Source organism: Notechis scutatus, chromosome Z (assembly GCF_049901735.1).
Source record: "Notechis scutatus isolate UNSWTSFEM ecotype Mainland chromosome Z, rNotScu1.2, whole genome shotgun sequence".
Classification (NCBI taxonomy): domain Eukaryota; kingdom Metazoa; phylum Chordata; class Lepidosauria; order Squamata; family Elapidae; genus Notechis; species Notechis scutatus.
This window is the reverse complement of record NC_142025.1, coordinates 86,066,551-86,082,807: the sequence shown is the minus strand read 5'-3', so window position 1 is coordinate 86,082,807 and position 16,257 is coordinate 86,066,551. Positions and strand designations below refer to the sequence as shown.

The 16,257-nt window shown below is 36.6% G+C and overlaps 1 protein-coding gene across 3 annotated transcripts; it reads right to left on the bottom strand.

Moving 5' to 3' along the window:
* Positions 1 to 516: 516 nt before the first annotated feature.
* Positions 517 to 16,170, bottom strand: PSME3 (proteasome activator subunit 3). Of its 3 annotated transcripts, XR_015745828.1 has the most exons (12): positions 16,025 to 16,170; positions 13,276 to 13,308; positions 12,658 to 12,720; positions 12,400 to 12,504; positions 12,157 to 12,205; positions 11,112 to 11,224; positions 10,147 to 10,215; positions 8,154 to 8,221; positions 7,372 to 7,426; positions 6,612 to 6,698; positions 2,652 to 2,887; positions 517 to 782 (listed from the first exon to the last, which is right to left on the bottom strand). XR_015745828.1 is itself a non-coding variant. In XM_026687631.2 (11 exons), the coding sequence occupies exons 4-11, from the start codon at positions 12,457 to 12,459 to the stop codon at positions 2,807 to 2,809; spliced, it is 582 nt and encodes a 193-aa protein (XP_026543416.1). In that variant the 5' UTR covers positions 12,460 to 12,504; positions 12,658 to 12,720; positions 13,276 to 13,308; positions 15,803 to 16,170; the 3' UTR covers positions 517 to 2,806. The 3 variants fall into 3 exon arrangements, 2 of the variants coding, with proteins under 2 accessions (XP_026543416.1, XP_026543413.1); XM_026687631.2 differs by having other exon boundaries at positions 517 to 2,887; positions 15,803 to 16,170; XM_026687628.2 differs by having other exon boundaries at positions 517 to 2,887.
* Between the last annotated feature and the right edge of the window lie 87 nt (positions 16,171 to 16,257).

Here is a 16,257-nt window from a genome sequence, read left to right as displayed (position 1 = left end):
CATTTCATTCAGCAGTATCATAAGAATTGGGGGTAGAAATAAAGCATTGATTGATATCAGATATATATTCTTAACAAAAGCTGCAGGATTCACTGAATTGGAACCTCAGAGCTTTAAGTTACCTGATTAAGGTTTTTCTGGTCTTTTAGTGCCCAATCAGATTATGAGAAGGATTTCTACCCCACCCAGCATAAACTCATCTGTATCTTCATTTAAACATACAGTCTAGTATTACTCCTTTTGATGTCTCTAGAACCTGTAATTACTCACCTGCATTGGATAAGTCAGATTTTTCCAAACCATAAATAATTTTATTCATCTCTCTAGCATGTTCTGCAGTGGTGAAATGTTGGAAGGATATAGCTCTATAAGCTTTAAGTATTCAAATTCATAATACAAAATTTTAATTGAGAATTGAATGAAATGCACGGGATCTGCAAATATAGTGCTCTTCAGCTTCAGTTCAGGAAAAGTTAACAAAAGAGCATGGAACAGCATGACTGAAGGGGCCAATAGTAGAGAGATACATGTTTTATTTAAGAAAACACACTCTGGCACTATTCATTACTAACCAACACTATCAATTCACACATAAAGATTGCAATATATGTATCTGAGGCTTTGCTCCTCTCCCCTTATGATGAAATTCTGTTTCTTGTGGTTTCTTGACCATCATAACATAGAGGGAGGCAATCATATTTTCTTTCTTTGTTTCTGTGGAAGGCCATGTTCCTCTAGAAGTAATCGGTCTAGGGCTGCATCACATGCCAAGATGGACAGAGCTAAAGCAAATGACCCAGAAGAAATTACATTGAGCTTATTCTTTCCAGAATCCTCCCCTTTCACCCCTTTACTTAATCCGTATTCTCTCTTTCCCCCCTTACAAAGAAGACACAGATCAAGGATGCATTGTTTTTGCTAGAGAAATAAACTGATTGATTGCAAAAGGCTTTCAATGTCAAGCTGCATGAAATGAGACCAGGAATTACAAGCAGTTAACTCCTGATTAAGCCCATTCTGAATTATCAATATTCATTCAGCTTGGAAGCCAACTGGATTTCAATGTATACTACAAAAGAACTGTGAGGATGCCTTCAAGTTTCATCCAGGAGACAGAAAAAGTAAATACCACCATAAAGATATGGGGCAAAATATTAGCCTCAGGAAGAAGATCCGAAAAGGGGCTTATTTCATGCCCCATCATCATCACTGATAAAGCTTAGAACTACTAGTATAGAGGTTTTTCATTTTACCCCATAACTTTCTAAAATATCAGAGAACAAACTTGGGAATAAACTTTGAACTAAAATTTATAGCTCCTTCTCACTAATAGGGCTGAGATCAAGAATGATAAAATAGCAAAAATTAAACGAATACAGACAGAAATCTTGGTTACCAATGCAGTGGTACCTATGAGGATGATTAAAGATAAATTCAAAGTTCCTGTTACTTTTAATTTGTCGGCATAATAGAAGTCATACATAGGTTCAATGCAGCAAGGAAATATAAACAATCCAACAAAGCAGCTGATACAAGGAAACAAAAGCAGGGAAGGCTACTCTCAGGAGCAGCTAGTGAGGACAATTGTTATGTGAATTTTTACCTGGGTAAGGTATGGCTTGTCCAGCTACAAATGACAGTGATGCAGAGGCATTTGCAATGAGTTCAGGTCAATGAAACTCCTGTGCCCTTGAGAGATGGCAGAGAAAAGACCTCTTTAAAACAAGCAGGGAAAGGAGCCAACAAACTTCATTCATCCTGCCACTGTTGCTGTTGTCTATTTTTTAACAAATCTAACACCACTAACAAGACTACAGCACTAGATGGATATAAAGATAAATAGTAAATCTGAAAAGAAACTGCAGCATCCCAGATAGATAGCATCCCCTTTCTGTTTTCATGAAAATCAGAAACGAGAAAAGTGGAAGAAGCCAACAGGACTTATTCAGACCTAATAGGACACCTAGAACACTTTGAGCATTTCCTGAAAGTGAGGCAAGATCTTCAGAAACAAGTGCTAGGCTAATTTAAGTAGAGTCGGAAAGAAAAAAGGATTAAGATGAAATGTACTTCAGGTCTTCTGAGCTTGATCATTCATGCTGAAATTAGGCAGACCAATTTTACTAAACCGTCTAACAGGTTTGCCTTGCTCCAAGAAAAAAAGTGTGAGAATGCCCACTGCACTCAGATGCTGTGCTAGAGTTCCTTGTTAGCCAAGATTAGATTTACTTTATCATAAATTTCTGGAAGGGGTGTGTGTGTGTATTCATGTACGTGTAGAAAAGAGAAATTTATAATGGCATTAGAACTATTAGAATTTGCATGATAGGACAAGTTAGATAAGGGCAAGCCATGTTGAGATGAAACACTGAGTTTCAATGAAAAGATTGAATGAAGCTTATGACCAGAATCATCAGCTCTGAGTAGAAGTCGACAATGCTTTTGGCAGGGACAACCTATCTAGAAAGGAGTTTCTCAGGGATGCTAGACCTGGATTATTTAGGGCTGATCTCAGGATCCTTACCGGGAACAGCTTGGCAAATCTCCCATTCCTACCAATATAGGAGATCTTCTGTTCTAGCCTTCTATATCTCAAAGACATGGTAGGAAAAGGGAGAAATTCAAAGATCCAATTTAAAAAAAAAACCAACCAGAAAAGGACTAGGAGAGAGTTTCTTTAGACGTTTAACTAAAAGTATGGTGAGGACTGTTTCCAGCCAGCTTCCCCATCTTGATAGTCACATAAACTGAGGCAAGGACTGTCTTGAGCCTACTGAAAAGTTCATAAATTCAGAATGCAGCCAGATCAGTAGAGGGTCTCCGCATTGCTGCTCCGGGGTCGCTTGATCTTCTCAATATTCTTTAGAATCATGTCATGCAGAGTCACCTAGAAGGAGAGAATCTGTTGTTAGTTTTTTTTCCCCTGACTTTGGCAAGTATATATGATTAGCCATGAGTATCATATTTCTCTCCAGAGAAAGTTAGAAAGATTGTTGCCCAACAACTTAACATTCTATACTTCAATAAATGCAAGGTTGTTTGGGAACTACCGAGTTAAAATTAAACCAATTTCATGGAGTCGTGGGTTTCCCACAAATGTTTCTAAGATGCTATCAATTGAATAGAGGATTCTTTTCACAAAATTATAAAAAAATACAGTGGTTGATTGAGAACCATAAGAGTGATTCAAATAGGCTTGCATTTGAAGTATTGACCTGAATCATGAATGCTGTTGTACTTGAAAACATATATCTACGATATCTACCAAAAGTACCATACTACAAGACTGAAACTTAAATAGAAAAAGAATACTCTATCTTTGAATTAATCAACATATTACTGTAACATAGCCTTTATTAGTCCCATACTTAACAAAAGTCATCAGAGTTCAACTTCCAAAATTTTCAGCCAGTATTGTCATTTGCCATTCTTTTCTCCATTTCCTAATATTTTTGGTAAATGGAAAGCATTTCTTTGGCAGACACTAATGTTTCAGACAAGAATCCTAAAAAACAGTCCTGCTCTCAGCTACAATTTGGAAATTTTATTCTAGTAGATCTGGAAGGCACTATCAGTCCAACATCATGGAAGTACCTAGTGCCTCTCCTATCTTCAGTGTTTGTCACCTTTACTTTCATCACTTTGACACATCACAATAACTATGATTAGAACAAGTTATCAAAAGACCTGTCACGTTTACAAGTGAGAAATTTGGGATTGCATTTCCATTAGCTACTCCTATAGTACAATATATGGAAGAAATACTGAAGTGAACACAACACAAAGATATAAATTAGCTGCATAGCCTATGATTAAATATGTTTTTTCTTTCAATTGTTAAAGTATTAGCTGCTATTGGCCAGTGCTAATGACTTATGTCACTTGCCCACAGTTTAAGTGAAAGCTTCTAAACTCCTGGATATAGCTGTGCCTCATGAAGAAAGATCTCTAAGGCTGAGAAAAAAAAACTAGAATTTCTAAATTGCCGATTGGTGTGCTAATGTGTCACCAATGCTATATGAGCCACGATGGCTGTCAGTTGGCTTAAGAGTGAAATTATTATCTAAAAAATCCTACATTACTTAAGGCCTGATTACCTAAGAGACTAATTCCTGCTCATCAGTTAAGATCCAGCAGAATGGGTGTGTTCTAGGTCCCTCTATTAAATCTTGCCATCTTATGGGCTCTAGGAAGTGTACTTTTTAATGTTCTATTTGTTTTATTTATATAACATATAAAAATTAAATTTCAATCAAACAGTGTATTGTCTGGGTACAATTGTTTTTAGGCAATCATAATCAAAATGTTTACAGTAGTATTCATCATAATAATAGTATAATAACAATATTTAACTTATCTACTTTAACAAATCTCCATTTTAACATGTATCCTTTTATATCTCCATATTTCTAACTTCTGTTTTTATTATCTAACCATTGGTAAAATATGCCCCATATCAAGAAATATTCAGTTTTTTCTTTTTCCTTAATAGTAAGCATGTGTTGTACAGGTCACCTTCAAGAAGTGAGGGGAGCCGAATGTCAACTCATAAAACATTTTGTATACACGTTTTATAGTTGACAACAGAAAGAGGGGGGAGTTTCAAAGAGCAGGCAGCAGTGTGGAATCGAAAGTACGTTCGATTCATATTTTCTTCAAAGGATGATTAGATGACTGAAGCTTCTGCCGCTCAAAAATCTAATTGGAGAGCATGATTGATGACTCTTGGCTATGGACATTTTTCATTGGATGATACACCCAGAGGGGTGGGGGGGAAAGCAGGATCAAGGGTGACAGTGAATTACGTATCTCAGAGTTGGCTACACCCAGGTTAATTACGGATGTAGAATGTTAACTTTAAATAAATCTTTTTTAGTTTTGGGAGTGTAGCGTGAGGCTCATGATTTAATTGGAGTAACTGCTGGAATCCTGACACATAAGTTTCACATTATTGATGATTTTGTTAATAAACTAGTGTTAGGATTTAGGTTTACTTGAGTTCTGCATATGTACACTCTTTAGCTTTTTGAAAACAATTTTAGTATTTCTTTCACTGAGAAAGAAAAAGAAAGGTTTCTGTTAAAAAGTTCTCCTTACGTGTTGTACTTGGCTGTTAAGGAGTTCAAAAAAGGAAGTGAACACATTCCCAACACTTCTCAGCAGAATTTGCATGCCTTCAATTAAGTTCCTGCAGGAGACTTTACACATTTAATTCATTTTAGATTTGAAGCAATTTTAACTTATTGTGGTTTTCTCTATATAACATGAAAACATGTAAAATGTTCAAATAAACCAGGGAATTTCTTTTAAAAAAAATAAGTAGAAGTAATATAGCTAATTGATCATGTTTTTATCATTATGCCCTGGTTCAGAAACTATACTATGCCAATTTATTTAAAATATGGTTTGTAGAAGAAGCTATAATAGCCTGGGCTTATATAACATAATTTGGTTTGAATTAGGTTTAGAATGTTATGTGAGCCCAGTCTTTAAGTTCTATGTATTATATGAATAGAGTAATATTTCCCATTTTTATTCCCCCACCCCCAAAAAAGCATAGGCAGTCCAATTATTAACCAAGTAAGCAAAAATATCTATTATTCTATCCTTATTTTACATTCTTCAAAGAAGCTACTCAAGACTGATCAATGCTAGGTATGAATAGAAATTAAATCAGCATCACTTAAACACTTGTCTAGTATTTGCAGATCCAAACAGATTGGAAAGTTTCACATGTTATCAGAGGCCGATTCCTTAAATATACAGTGGGACTGTTCTACAATCAAGAAGTCTGCACAATTATATGGAAACAAAAGGCAATTATATGGGGACTGTGCTTAAAGATCTGCTTATATTTCTTGAACACAGGGTTATCGAACTCCGGGCCTGCATGCCAGATGCGTCTTGTGCTGGCCATGCCCATGCCCGGTTTAACGAAGGGGGGAGTCCTAATACGTCACCTGACGCCACCGGGACCACACGAGTTTGGCATTCCTACTCTAACAAAACACAGCACATAACACAGAGGATACTTAATACTTCTTGTTTCTTTGTTTCTTGTTTGTTAAAAGATGTCTAAAGGCTTGTTTTATCCATTAATCAGCATATATTTTACTGTATCTCCTGAATTTCAATGGTTTGGACAATATTAACTATTATTCTCAGATGGACAGCAACCACAACTGCATAGACAGTTGCATTCTAGATTAAAAATTATTTATTTTTTCCAGTAATAATTTCAATCTCTTTTTCAAGACTTCTAGTATCTATGCAATTTATTACTCACTAGCTTGCCTATATAAGTATTATTCCTTAGAAAGGAGATATCACCATATTTAACCAGAAGTTGAGACTTGATAATTGCTTCTGCTGGACAAATGATAAATCTAAATAAATAATCAAAGACAACAGCACAAAAATACAGTACTCAACATACTTTATTTGCAACTTCTGGTACTCCTCACTTGATTATGGTAGCTAGGAGTTCCAGGAGTTGAATTCAGGAACACATGGGAGGTCAAAAAACCCATACCTACTTTTGTGACAGGAAACTCTTAATTCATTAGGAAAAGGGATATTATCTTCCAACTTGGGAAGAAACATTAACTTACATATTGATTTCTGAGCTCTGAAATGATGAGTCGGAGACTGATGTATTCTTTTTCATCCATTTCAGTCACTGTGCGGCGGTAATCTTCCTACAGAGACAATTATTTAATCAGAACCATTTAGTCCCTACCATGCAATAAGCAGGAATGAGGAATTTTTAGGATCCTTCATTATTAATACTACTGGAATCTGTAGTACAGATTTCTTGTCTCTGCACTAAGACAACTTTTAGCTTGGGAGTTTCATTCCATTACTCAGATTTAACAGTATAAAAATCTGTCATCTTTTCAGGATTTTCATAAACTGAACACCAACCATTTCTGGAATGTTATTAATTAAATTCTAATTAGAAAACTAGTCTTATATGAAAACTCCAGAATGGAAATCTGAAGTAAAGATGTGCACTTAGGGTAGGATTGGGTAACTTTTTCCAGTTAGGAAAGTGGGAGGAGGGGAGGTTTTGGCTTTTTTTTTGTCCAGTGATAAAGGCTGTAAGTTAAGAAAATTAATCACCATGTTTTAAAATATTTTACTCATACTTTTATCCTAAATCTCCAGAAAATATAAGTGATCCAGCAATACAATTGTTCCTAGGGGTTTTTAGGGACTGCCCACTTTTTATGTAGTATAGATCTAGGCATTTGATTCATATTATTATTTCCAAGGAGAATATGCTCTAGAATCTTTTCAATTATTTCTAATCCACGCAATGGTCCTAAATCTAATTCAGTAGTCAATTTAATATCTCCACTTAACACTTACCACATGAGGATATTTTGCTATTTTAGAAACCAACTTTGCTCGTGTGATGTAGTATCTGAAATAAAAGGGGGAAGTGCTATAATGGATTGTTATGTCTCACCTGTACAAACGAGGTGAGAAATCCAAATTTCCAACTAAATACAAACAAGCAAGCAAGTCCAGTAATTATGGAGTTAACTCCTTTGAGCCGATAAAGTTCTTGGCAGTCTCACACACACTGTCTGCCAAGTCCGACCAGATAAGGGGAATACAAATCATACAAGCTGTCACCACACACAGGATACTCCGAAGCTTCTCTCCATAAGTAACACGTTGTCCCGAACAAGTTCCCAGAGCAAACACACCCACTTTTATTCCCTGTGGGGCGTGTCAGTCCCTCATCTCAGTCTCTGATTCGTCCCTTCTTTCTGCGTTGCAGCTCGCACTTTTGCCTACGCCTCTGCCTCACATCAAGCCAGCATTCCTCTGCTGGATTCTCAGTCAGAGACTCTGATATGCCCTCCTCCTTTTCCTGATTAGCCTCAGGTCTTCCCTCCCGGTTATCTGCTGACACCTGAGGCACAATCAGGGAGGAAGGCATTGCCGAAGAGGAAGGTCCTGGGGAGGAAGGCATTTCCAAAACCTCTTCTTCCCCACTGTCCAAGTCTTCGTCCTCTAATAAAGCAGGCTCAAACCTCAGAGCCACAACAATGGATGGTGTAAGTGACACACAACAATGTATACTCTGGAGAGTTATCCCATTGGGAAAAAAAACTTGAAATGCTCTGCAAGGAGATACTCACCTAGAGATCTGATCTAAATATGAAGCTGCCTCACTTTCCACAGTTCGAAGCTCTGCTACAGTCTCTTCCTGCAAAGAAGCCAGCAAGAAAATATTAAGAGAAGACTTCATGCTGAGGATAATTATAATTCAATATATGCAGACAACTTTTATAGGTAGAATACAGGACCTTGTTCAGCAACAGTAATTGGGGCTTGCAGCTCTGCTAATTGAAATGGTTGCTTAATAGGAAAAGAAGTGCAGATAATCCTTGATTTACAACCATTCAGTGATGATTTAAAGTTACAATGGCATTGAAAAAAGTGACTTATGACCATTTTTCACACTTACAACTGTTGCAGCATACTCACAATCACGTGATCAAAATTCAGGGGCTTGGCAATTAGCCTATACTTATGACAGTTGCAGTGTCCTGAGGTCACATGATTATCTTGACAAGATTCTGACAAGCAAAGTCAATGAGGAAGCTAGATTCACCATGTTAGTAACTGATCAACTGAAGTGATTCACTTAGCAATTGTGGCAAGAAAGTAATAAAATGGGACAAAACTAACTTAACTGTTTCGCTTAGCAACAGAAATTTTGGGCTCAATTAAGCTTGTAAGTCATGGGCTACCTGTAATTGGGATTGCTTTCCTCCCTTTTTCCCAATCCCTGCTGGCTCAAAGCTGAAAAGACCAGTTTCATACCCTAGGCTTTTGTTTGCTTCCTAGCTACTCTTCTATTCTTTGGAATGCTCATCTAGCAATTATCCATTGCTTGGATAATTAGCAAGAATGGAATTGATATTTGTATTTACATTTGATCATTGGAGAGGTACAGATTACTAGAAAGCAGACACATAATGGAAAATAGACAAGAAAGCAATGCAGTAATCCCAAGGCTGGGAACCATGAGAATGCTATGCAAACAGCCTGCCCATTATGTGCTTGGTAACTTTCTTATAAATCCTTTCATTTCCAATTTCGGGGAGGGGAGAGAGAAACCAGGCAATTTTGGTAGGCAATCTCTCCTATGTCTGACCCATTTTTGCCCCTTGTAGAGTGGAGACATTGGAGATGAATGGATTGTAACAAAATAGGTGGAAACATGATGGGGTGTTAGCACAAAATGCTCATGGATCCCAGCCTCAAACTAGTACCATCACATTCCTTTTGTATATATTCCCCCATTCTGTGCCTACTTACTCTCTTTCTCTCTAATCTCTTCCTGCTCTGCGGGGGATGAATAAAAGAAAAACAACAGGCCAGATACAGGACAATATGCATGGATCATAATGGTAATCACATGATTGAGGAACATCACAATGTCATTGATGTGGTCACTGGACATACTTTTTTCAGCATTATCATAATTTTAAATGCTGAGTGAGGCAGTTGGTAAGCAAGGACTACTTGGGATCACAGCATTTTGCTTATGAATTCTAACTTCCAATTTAAGTAACCCGAGTCAAATGAAATAAAAATAATCAAAATGCAGTAGAAGAGTATATTATTACTATTATTGTTAATCACTTATCACCCATCCCCTCCCACTTGTGACTGTGTGACTGTAACTTTGTCGCTTGTAACCTTACAATTTATATTGACTGTTTCCTATTATGTTAGTTTATTGTACCCTATGACTATCATTAAGTGTTGGACCTTATGATTCTTGACGAATGTATTTTTTCTTTTATGTACACTGAGAGCATTTGCACCAGGACAAATTCCTTGTGTGCCCAACCACACTTGGCCAATAAAAAAAAAATCTATTTTATTCTAAACTCTAGCACAATAACAGAAATTGGAAGCAACCTTGGACCAACCCTCTGCTCAGGCAGGAGAATCTGTACCATTTCAGACAAAAGCAGTCATATCAGGGAAAATGCTTCCTACAAATCAGTCAAGTTCTAAATAATGATTTGTTCTTCCCCCATTAAGAGAAGGTTCCATCCATAGTACTTTATCCATAGGCATAATTTCCCAGAGTTATCTCTTCAATAGTCAATTTACCTGAATAGAAACACCAAAGTTGTTTCCATCCTCTATCCTGGGAATCAGCAGTTGTACCCACATTTTGACCTGAAGAACAAAACAGCATGTTAAAGAAATACTATCCTTCTGGATAGTCTGCAAATGTTTTGCTAGCTGAGCTCTGCATGAAACATTTGCTTAACTGAGGCCAATTTTTCCACAATAGTCATAAAAAGTAATAACAAACATTTGGACCTTATATCCTTATGATCAATTCTAACATTGGATTAACACTGATTGATGAGATACAGCCCTTCAGACACAAGAGCACAATCATGACTTACTGTATTAGTCCTCCACTCAAAAATCGATACTCCTAATAATTGTCTACACAGAAAATATTTGTACAGCAGAGAAGCAGCCAAATTTCTCTACCTTCTGCAATATATGGAGTTGGTTATCTGACATATAATGTTAAAAAACAAAACAGAGTACAAGCAGTTCTTGACTTTCAACCACAATTGAGCCCAAAAATTTTCTTGCTAAGCAAGACAGTTAAGTGAATTTTGCCCCATTTTATAGCCTTTCTTATGACAGTTAAGTGATCATTGCAGTTAAAATAGTAACAGTGAATCTTTCTTTCCCATTAACTTTGCTTGTTAGAATGTTTCAAAATGTGATCATGTGCATTGCAACCATTATTAATACATCCAATTGTCAAGTATTCTGCAACCAGTTGTGTGGAAAATGGTTGTAAGTCACTTTTTTCCATGGCATTGTAATGTCATTAAATAGTTAGTTGTAAGTCGAGAACTACTTGTAACCAATTTTGCCTTAATACCTCTGCAAAAGGTATCCCAGAGGTGCAGAGAGTATTTATTGAATTTGTATACTGCAATTTCAGAAAAGCATTTGATTTTATCTCTCCCCTCTTAAAAGCAGCATGTCCAATAATCGTTTTGTAAAACAATTTCATAAGGCAAAAAAGGCAAACCAATGCTTACTGTATTGCATTTCTCAATCAGCAGCCGAATCTCTGGTTTTACTTTTTCAATGATGTCCACCAGCTGCTGGTTGCTCTTCAGCATACCATTAGGCATGACAAAGACTTTGGTACCTAGTGCCATAGAAAGAGACTAGTTGTACGTCCTGCTAGTTCCTGCCTTCTAAAGCTGGAGGAGGGATGGTGGTGGACAAATAGGCAATGTGACTTTGTGTATGTGTTGGAAAATAGGGGAGGGGGGAATGACAGGTGATGAAGACCAGAGAAGACCAGGTTTGTACCAGAGGCACCAAGGCTATGCACCCTGGGAAAGGAATGTGAATTGCCCACAACCTCTCAGTATTCTCATAGCATCTTGGTGAGCTCTGATTGGCAAAGCATGGACTGGTCACAGGGAGGAAGGGAACTTTTTCTGTACTTTTTCATGTGGGAAAATCTTAGAGCTAGCCTGACTTTACTGAAATCAACTTTCTTAATTAAAAAAAAATCTTTTACTTCAACCTAATGGAGTCAAGTCTTTCTTTCATAAGGGATCTTATTGGTGCAGGTCTGACACTAGTTACTTATTCCAGGGAAGCAAGACACCCCAATTTCTCATGGAAATTCAAGTCTTTTTTCTCCATTCCACTTTTAATCCAATTTTTAAACCCCATAGTGCAAGTGATGTTGATCTTTCTAATTGAGGTTATGGTCATAAGTAATCAACTTCCAGTTTCGGGGTTACATCCAATTCTGGGATCTCTACTTTGTTCAAATTATACACTCTACTGTTTATCTTTTTAAGACAGAAAAACAGCATTTCAGAGGATCATTTCAAATTTCAAAGAGCTAATCAAATATTAAGGAGCTACTTGTAACATGCATTTTGTTCATGGTATGTCCGGATGCAAAAGGAATATACATAACATCTGTAGATTTTTTTTGGTTACTGTATCACTAGAGTCATAGGATACCATAGGATTCTGGACAGATTTACACTTTCCCCAATTAGGACAAATTTCCAAAAATAGAACCGGTAGCCAATAATTAACTAACACAAAATCTACCTTGGAAGGTCTCTTCACAGTCTTCCAATTTTCGCTTTTTCATATTGGACTAAAAAAGGAAGAGAGGAAATATTATATACGTACTCTTCCCTTAAAAGCAGCCTCAGGAAACAGATACTACAAAGCAGATATTTGCTTCAAAAATTAGAAATCTTTGTTCCCTCTCCAGTTTATCAGCAAGTATACTTAATACAATTATGTTGTTTTAATCAATCATTAAATGTTACAGATGACCAACCTTACCCCATCCAGTCCATCATGACTGTTTGTCAGCAGAATTGGGTCCGGAACAGGAAGGTTCATATCTGAGTGGATTTGTGTAAGATCATGAATGTTCAGAATGGGATCCTAGGGCAGAATATCCAAAAGAGTGAGATATTTATGCTCAGGAACACATCAAATGTTGCATTAAAAGCTAATAACTGGCAGACTATTATTTGATAATGTATTATTCTTGAAATAAAGGTATCATTCTTGAAATAAAGGAAATAAAACTCTTACTTTAAGGAACCCATCAAGTTCTAAAAGCTTCTTTGGAAAAAAGTTTGCCACTAGATCCTCAGCCTGAAAGAGAAAGATCATCACCTATGATGCATGAATTATCAATAAAACTGCTGATTCCGCAAAAGGAAGGCTAAGACTAAGCTGTGGTATGGATCAGTAGAAAACTCTAGATAAACTCCTTGAAAGCTGAGCTACTTCTAAAGCTCATAACAAAAGTCCTACAATTTCCTGAGGTCAGTAAGCACTAAACTATAGAGAAAGTCATACAGTATTTGAGGGGCTGCCACAAAGATGAGGGCGTCAAATTATTCTACAAAGCACCAATGGACAGGACAAGAAACAATGGTTGGAAACCAATCAAAGAGAAAAACAACCTTGAATCAAGGAGAAATTTCCTAACAGTGAAGAAAATTAACCAGTGGAACAGCTTGCCTTCAAAAATCGTGGGCACTCCATCACTGAAGGTTTTTAGAAAGAGACTAGACAGTCACTTATCTGAATTACTATAGGTTCTCCTGCTTGAGTAGGGGGCTGGACTAGGAAGACCTCAAAGGGCCCTTCCAGCTCTGCCTCTACTCTACTCTTTGAAATTGCAAGCAGAAATCAGTCACTTACTTCACTTGTGATTCTCTCCCTGAAAGAGTCTACCTGCAAAAGAGAAAAGGTGCAGCTTAGTACAGCATATCTGAATTAGGTGCAACATAATCACTCAAGCACTTTATCTTTGCTCATCTGCATAAATTACAATTCTCCTAACAGATACAAACTCCTACCTGCAAATGATTTTTTGAATCATTGTTACAGAATATAAGACATATCTAATAAAACAATTAGACACTAGAAAACAGACGCTTTATTAGATTTTTTATTATTTATTTTATTATATTAAAATAATTTAATGATTTTCTATATATTAGGGCCCAGTATAACCCTCTTCTCAAAATGTCACTGTTTTGGAACTACATCAGGAGCCTCTGTGGCGCAGCCAGCTGCCTACAATTTGGCAGTTCAAATCCCACCAGGCTCAAGGTTGACTCATCCTTCCAAGGTGGGTAAAATGAGGACCCAAATTGTTGGGGGCAATATGCTGACTCTGTAAACCACTCAGAGAGGGTTATAAAGCACTATAAAGTGGTATATAAGTCTATTGCTATTGCTATATACATGTAAGTCCTCAACTTACAACGGAGACCTGAATTTCTGTTGCTAAGCAAGGCAGTTGTTAAATTACTGAAGTCATTAAATGAATTATATCATTAAGCAAATCCAGGTTCCCTCCTTTTGCTTATCAGAAGCTGACTGGGAAAATCAAAAAATGGTAATAAGTGATCCTAGAATGCTGTAATCATCATAAATACGAGCCAGTTTGTCAAGCACCTATAGTATGATCATGTGACCATGAGACTATTGCAACAGTCATGTGAGCATTGGTCCTAAACTACTTTTATCAGTACTGTTGTAACTTCAATCAGTTGTTTAATGAATGGATAGAAGTTGATTACATGTATCACTTTTGCTTCTTACCCAGTTGGTTTTGTACCATTGCTTTGTTACGTTTGCTTTTATCTTCCATTTTTACAAAAAAATTAATTGCAATGTACATACTTTTATACTATATGTATTCACTATTTCTATTCGGGGACAAAGAGAAAATATCTGCTGTAAGCATCAGGAAGATCATCCAACCAGTAAACACTCAGCTCCATTCAGTCACCCCAACAACCCTGAATTAAAGGATTACAAAGTTGTAAAAAGAAAAAAAATATCAAATTTTTATGCTGCCCATCTTCCCTCCAAGATGGATTTTAAAATCAGTCTGTAGAAAATAATATTTATATATTCACAAATCTGTAATTGTTATTCTTCAATGTTATTCTTTCAGGAAGAGAATCATTTTTTTACCCTTCTCTTTATTTGTTCACATTACTGCTTGAGGTAATATGATAGTTTCTCCAATATTTAAAAAAAACATTAGTTTCTACCTAAACCTATATTCAAGTTATTGTTCTTCCATGTTGAAAATATTTTTACTGATTTTTATCTTCTTGCACCTTGCCATGCTTCTTATTTCTGCTTAATTTTCAATTAGGTTGATTTATTCCCTTTTTTCCACTGTGATCTGCTGGTGTTTTGCATTAAATTTTAATCACTAACTTTTCAGCACAAAATCCTAGAAAGATTAATCTAAGCAACATCACATTGAACTGTGTGGATTTATTTTTGTAGTGACATGTAAGAACTGAAACATACTCTCCTATCATGCCTTTATTTACCTTCATTTGATCTGAATTCTTTTCATTTTAACTTTTCCCAATTCAAAAGTCTATCTTTTCATTAAAATTACAATATATTCTTCTATCACATATTATTTTGTCTTATCCCTCAAAATTACTCAGAATGTATTATTGTGTGTAAATCTTTTATATGTATCAGGATTTATCTTTGAAATATACACAACTATGACTATTGTAGAGTCACATTTTTATTTTCTTTCACAATTATTCACAAATATTCCATAATTACATTTTGTCCATAAACAGATATGCTTACTAGACATACTGAATGATATTACTCTTAAATGCAATTTAAGTTAATCCTATTTAATACTATAAGACATAGTGAAATACACATAATCCTGTTGATATCAAATGGAACTACCATTTTGCCCAGTAACTTAAAAAATAACTTATGTTTTATCCAAATAAATAGTAAATTACCTCATGCCTTTGTAGAGGAACAGAACATTTGTTAAAATCAAAATTATTGCTATAAAGCCACACATCTTAGCTATTCCAAGAAGCATGCTGGTTGAATGATTAATAATCTTGAATTATGTTCCTAGATTATATAAATTGGTGTGCTTTTCAAGGTAAATAAATAATCCACCCAGGAAATGTGTGAAACATATAATTTTCGTGGAATTCAATAATCTCGCCAGATAAAAATATTATTTTCTAACGCAAACATCTTGTTTTCATTGCCATGGGAAGCAGTAAGAATTACTGCTTCGCCGGTTTTAACGCCCATAATAAGAATAAACAGCAGCCTGCCGTGTTTATTTGGCTACAACCTGCATAACTTAAAGGAATTTTCGGTTCATAAAGCAGACTGGCTCACAAATGAAAGGCCAGTAACGCCGTACCAGTAAAGCTCCCAACGGCAGATCACTTGATCCAAACACGTGGCGTTCAACGGATTTGTGGCTGGTCGCTGTACAAAATTTATCATACTTTGATCACGTTCGACTGGCAAAAATAGTCGCCGTGGCGGAAGCTTGTATTCCCCGTGACCTTCTCTAGCACTCTGCACATGCCTAAAGGCACGCCCGTGGCGGGCTTATTAGAATTTCCCCCTCCTCCCATACCTTGATCTTAACTTCTGGGTCCACCTTGAGCAGAGAGGCCATGGCGGAGCAGGGAAGCCGATTTCCCAAGCCAGATCTGTTTCCTTTTATCCCGCGCGCGCGACCACCTGAGAAAAACCACCGGCTTCGTTACCGCCGGAAGTGACAACATAACGCCCCGCCACCGCCCTTTCTTGGCCAATCACCGAATGCGATTTTAGCCAACGTGATTGTTCCTGGTGCTTTTGTCGGAC

What these genes read in the sequence shown, in the direction of transcription:
- PSME3 (XM_026687628.2), bottom strand. Translation starts at nt 16,066, where the DNA reads ATGGCCTCTCTGCTCAAGGTGGACCCAGAAGTTAAGATCAAG. An exon ending in GGGAGAGAATCACAAGTGAA is followed by an intron (nt 12,721 to 13,275) that starts GTAAGTGACTGA and finishes TTTCTCTTTCAG; the next exon opens with GCTGAGGATCTAGTGGCAAA. An exon ending in CTGTGAAGAGACCTTCCAAG is followed by an intron (nt 11,225 to 12,156) that starts GTAGATTTTGTG and finishes CTATGGCACTAG; the next exon opens with GTACCAAAGTCTTTGTCATG.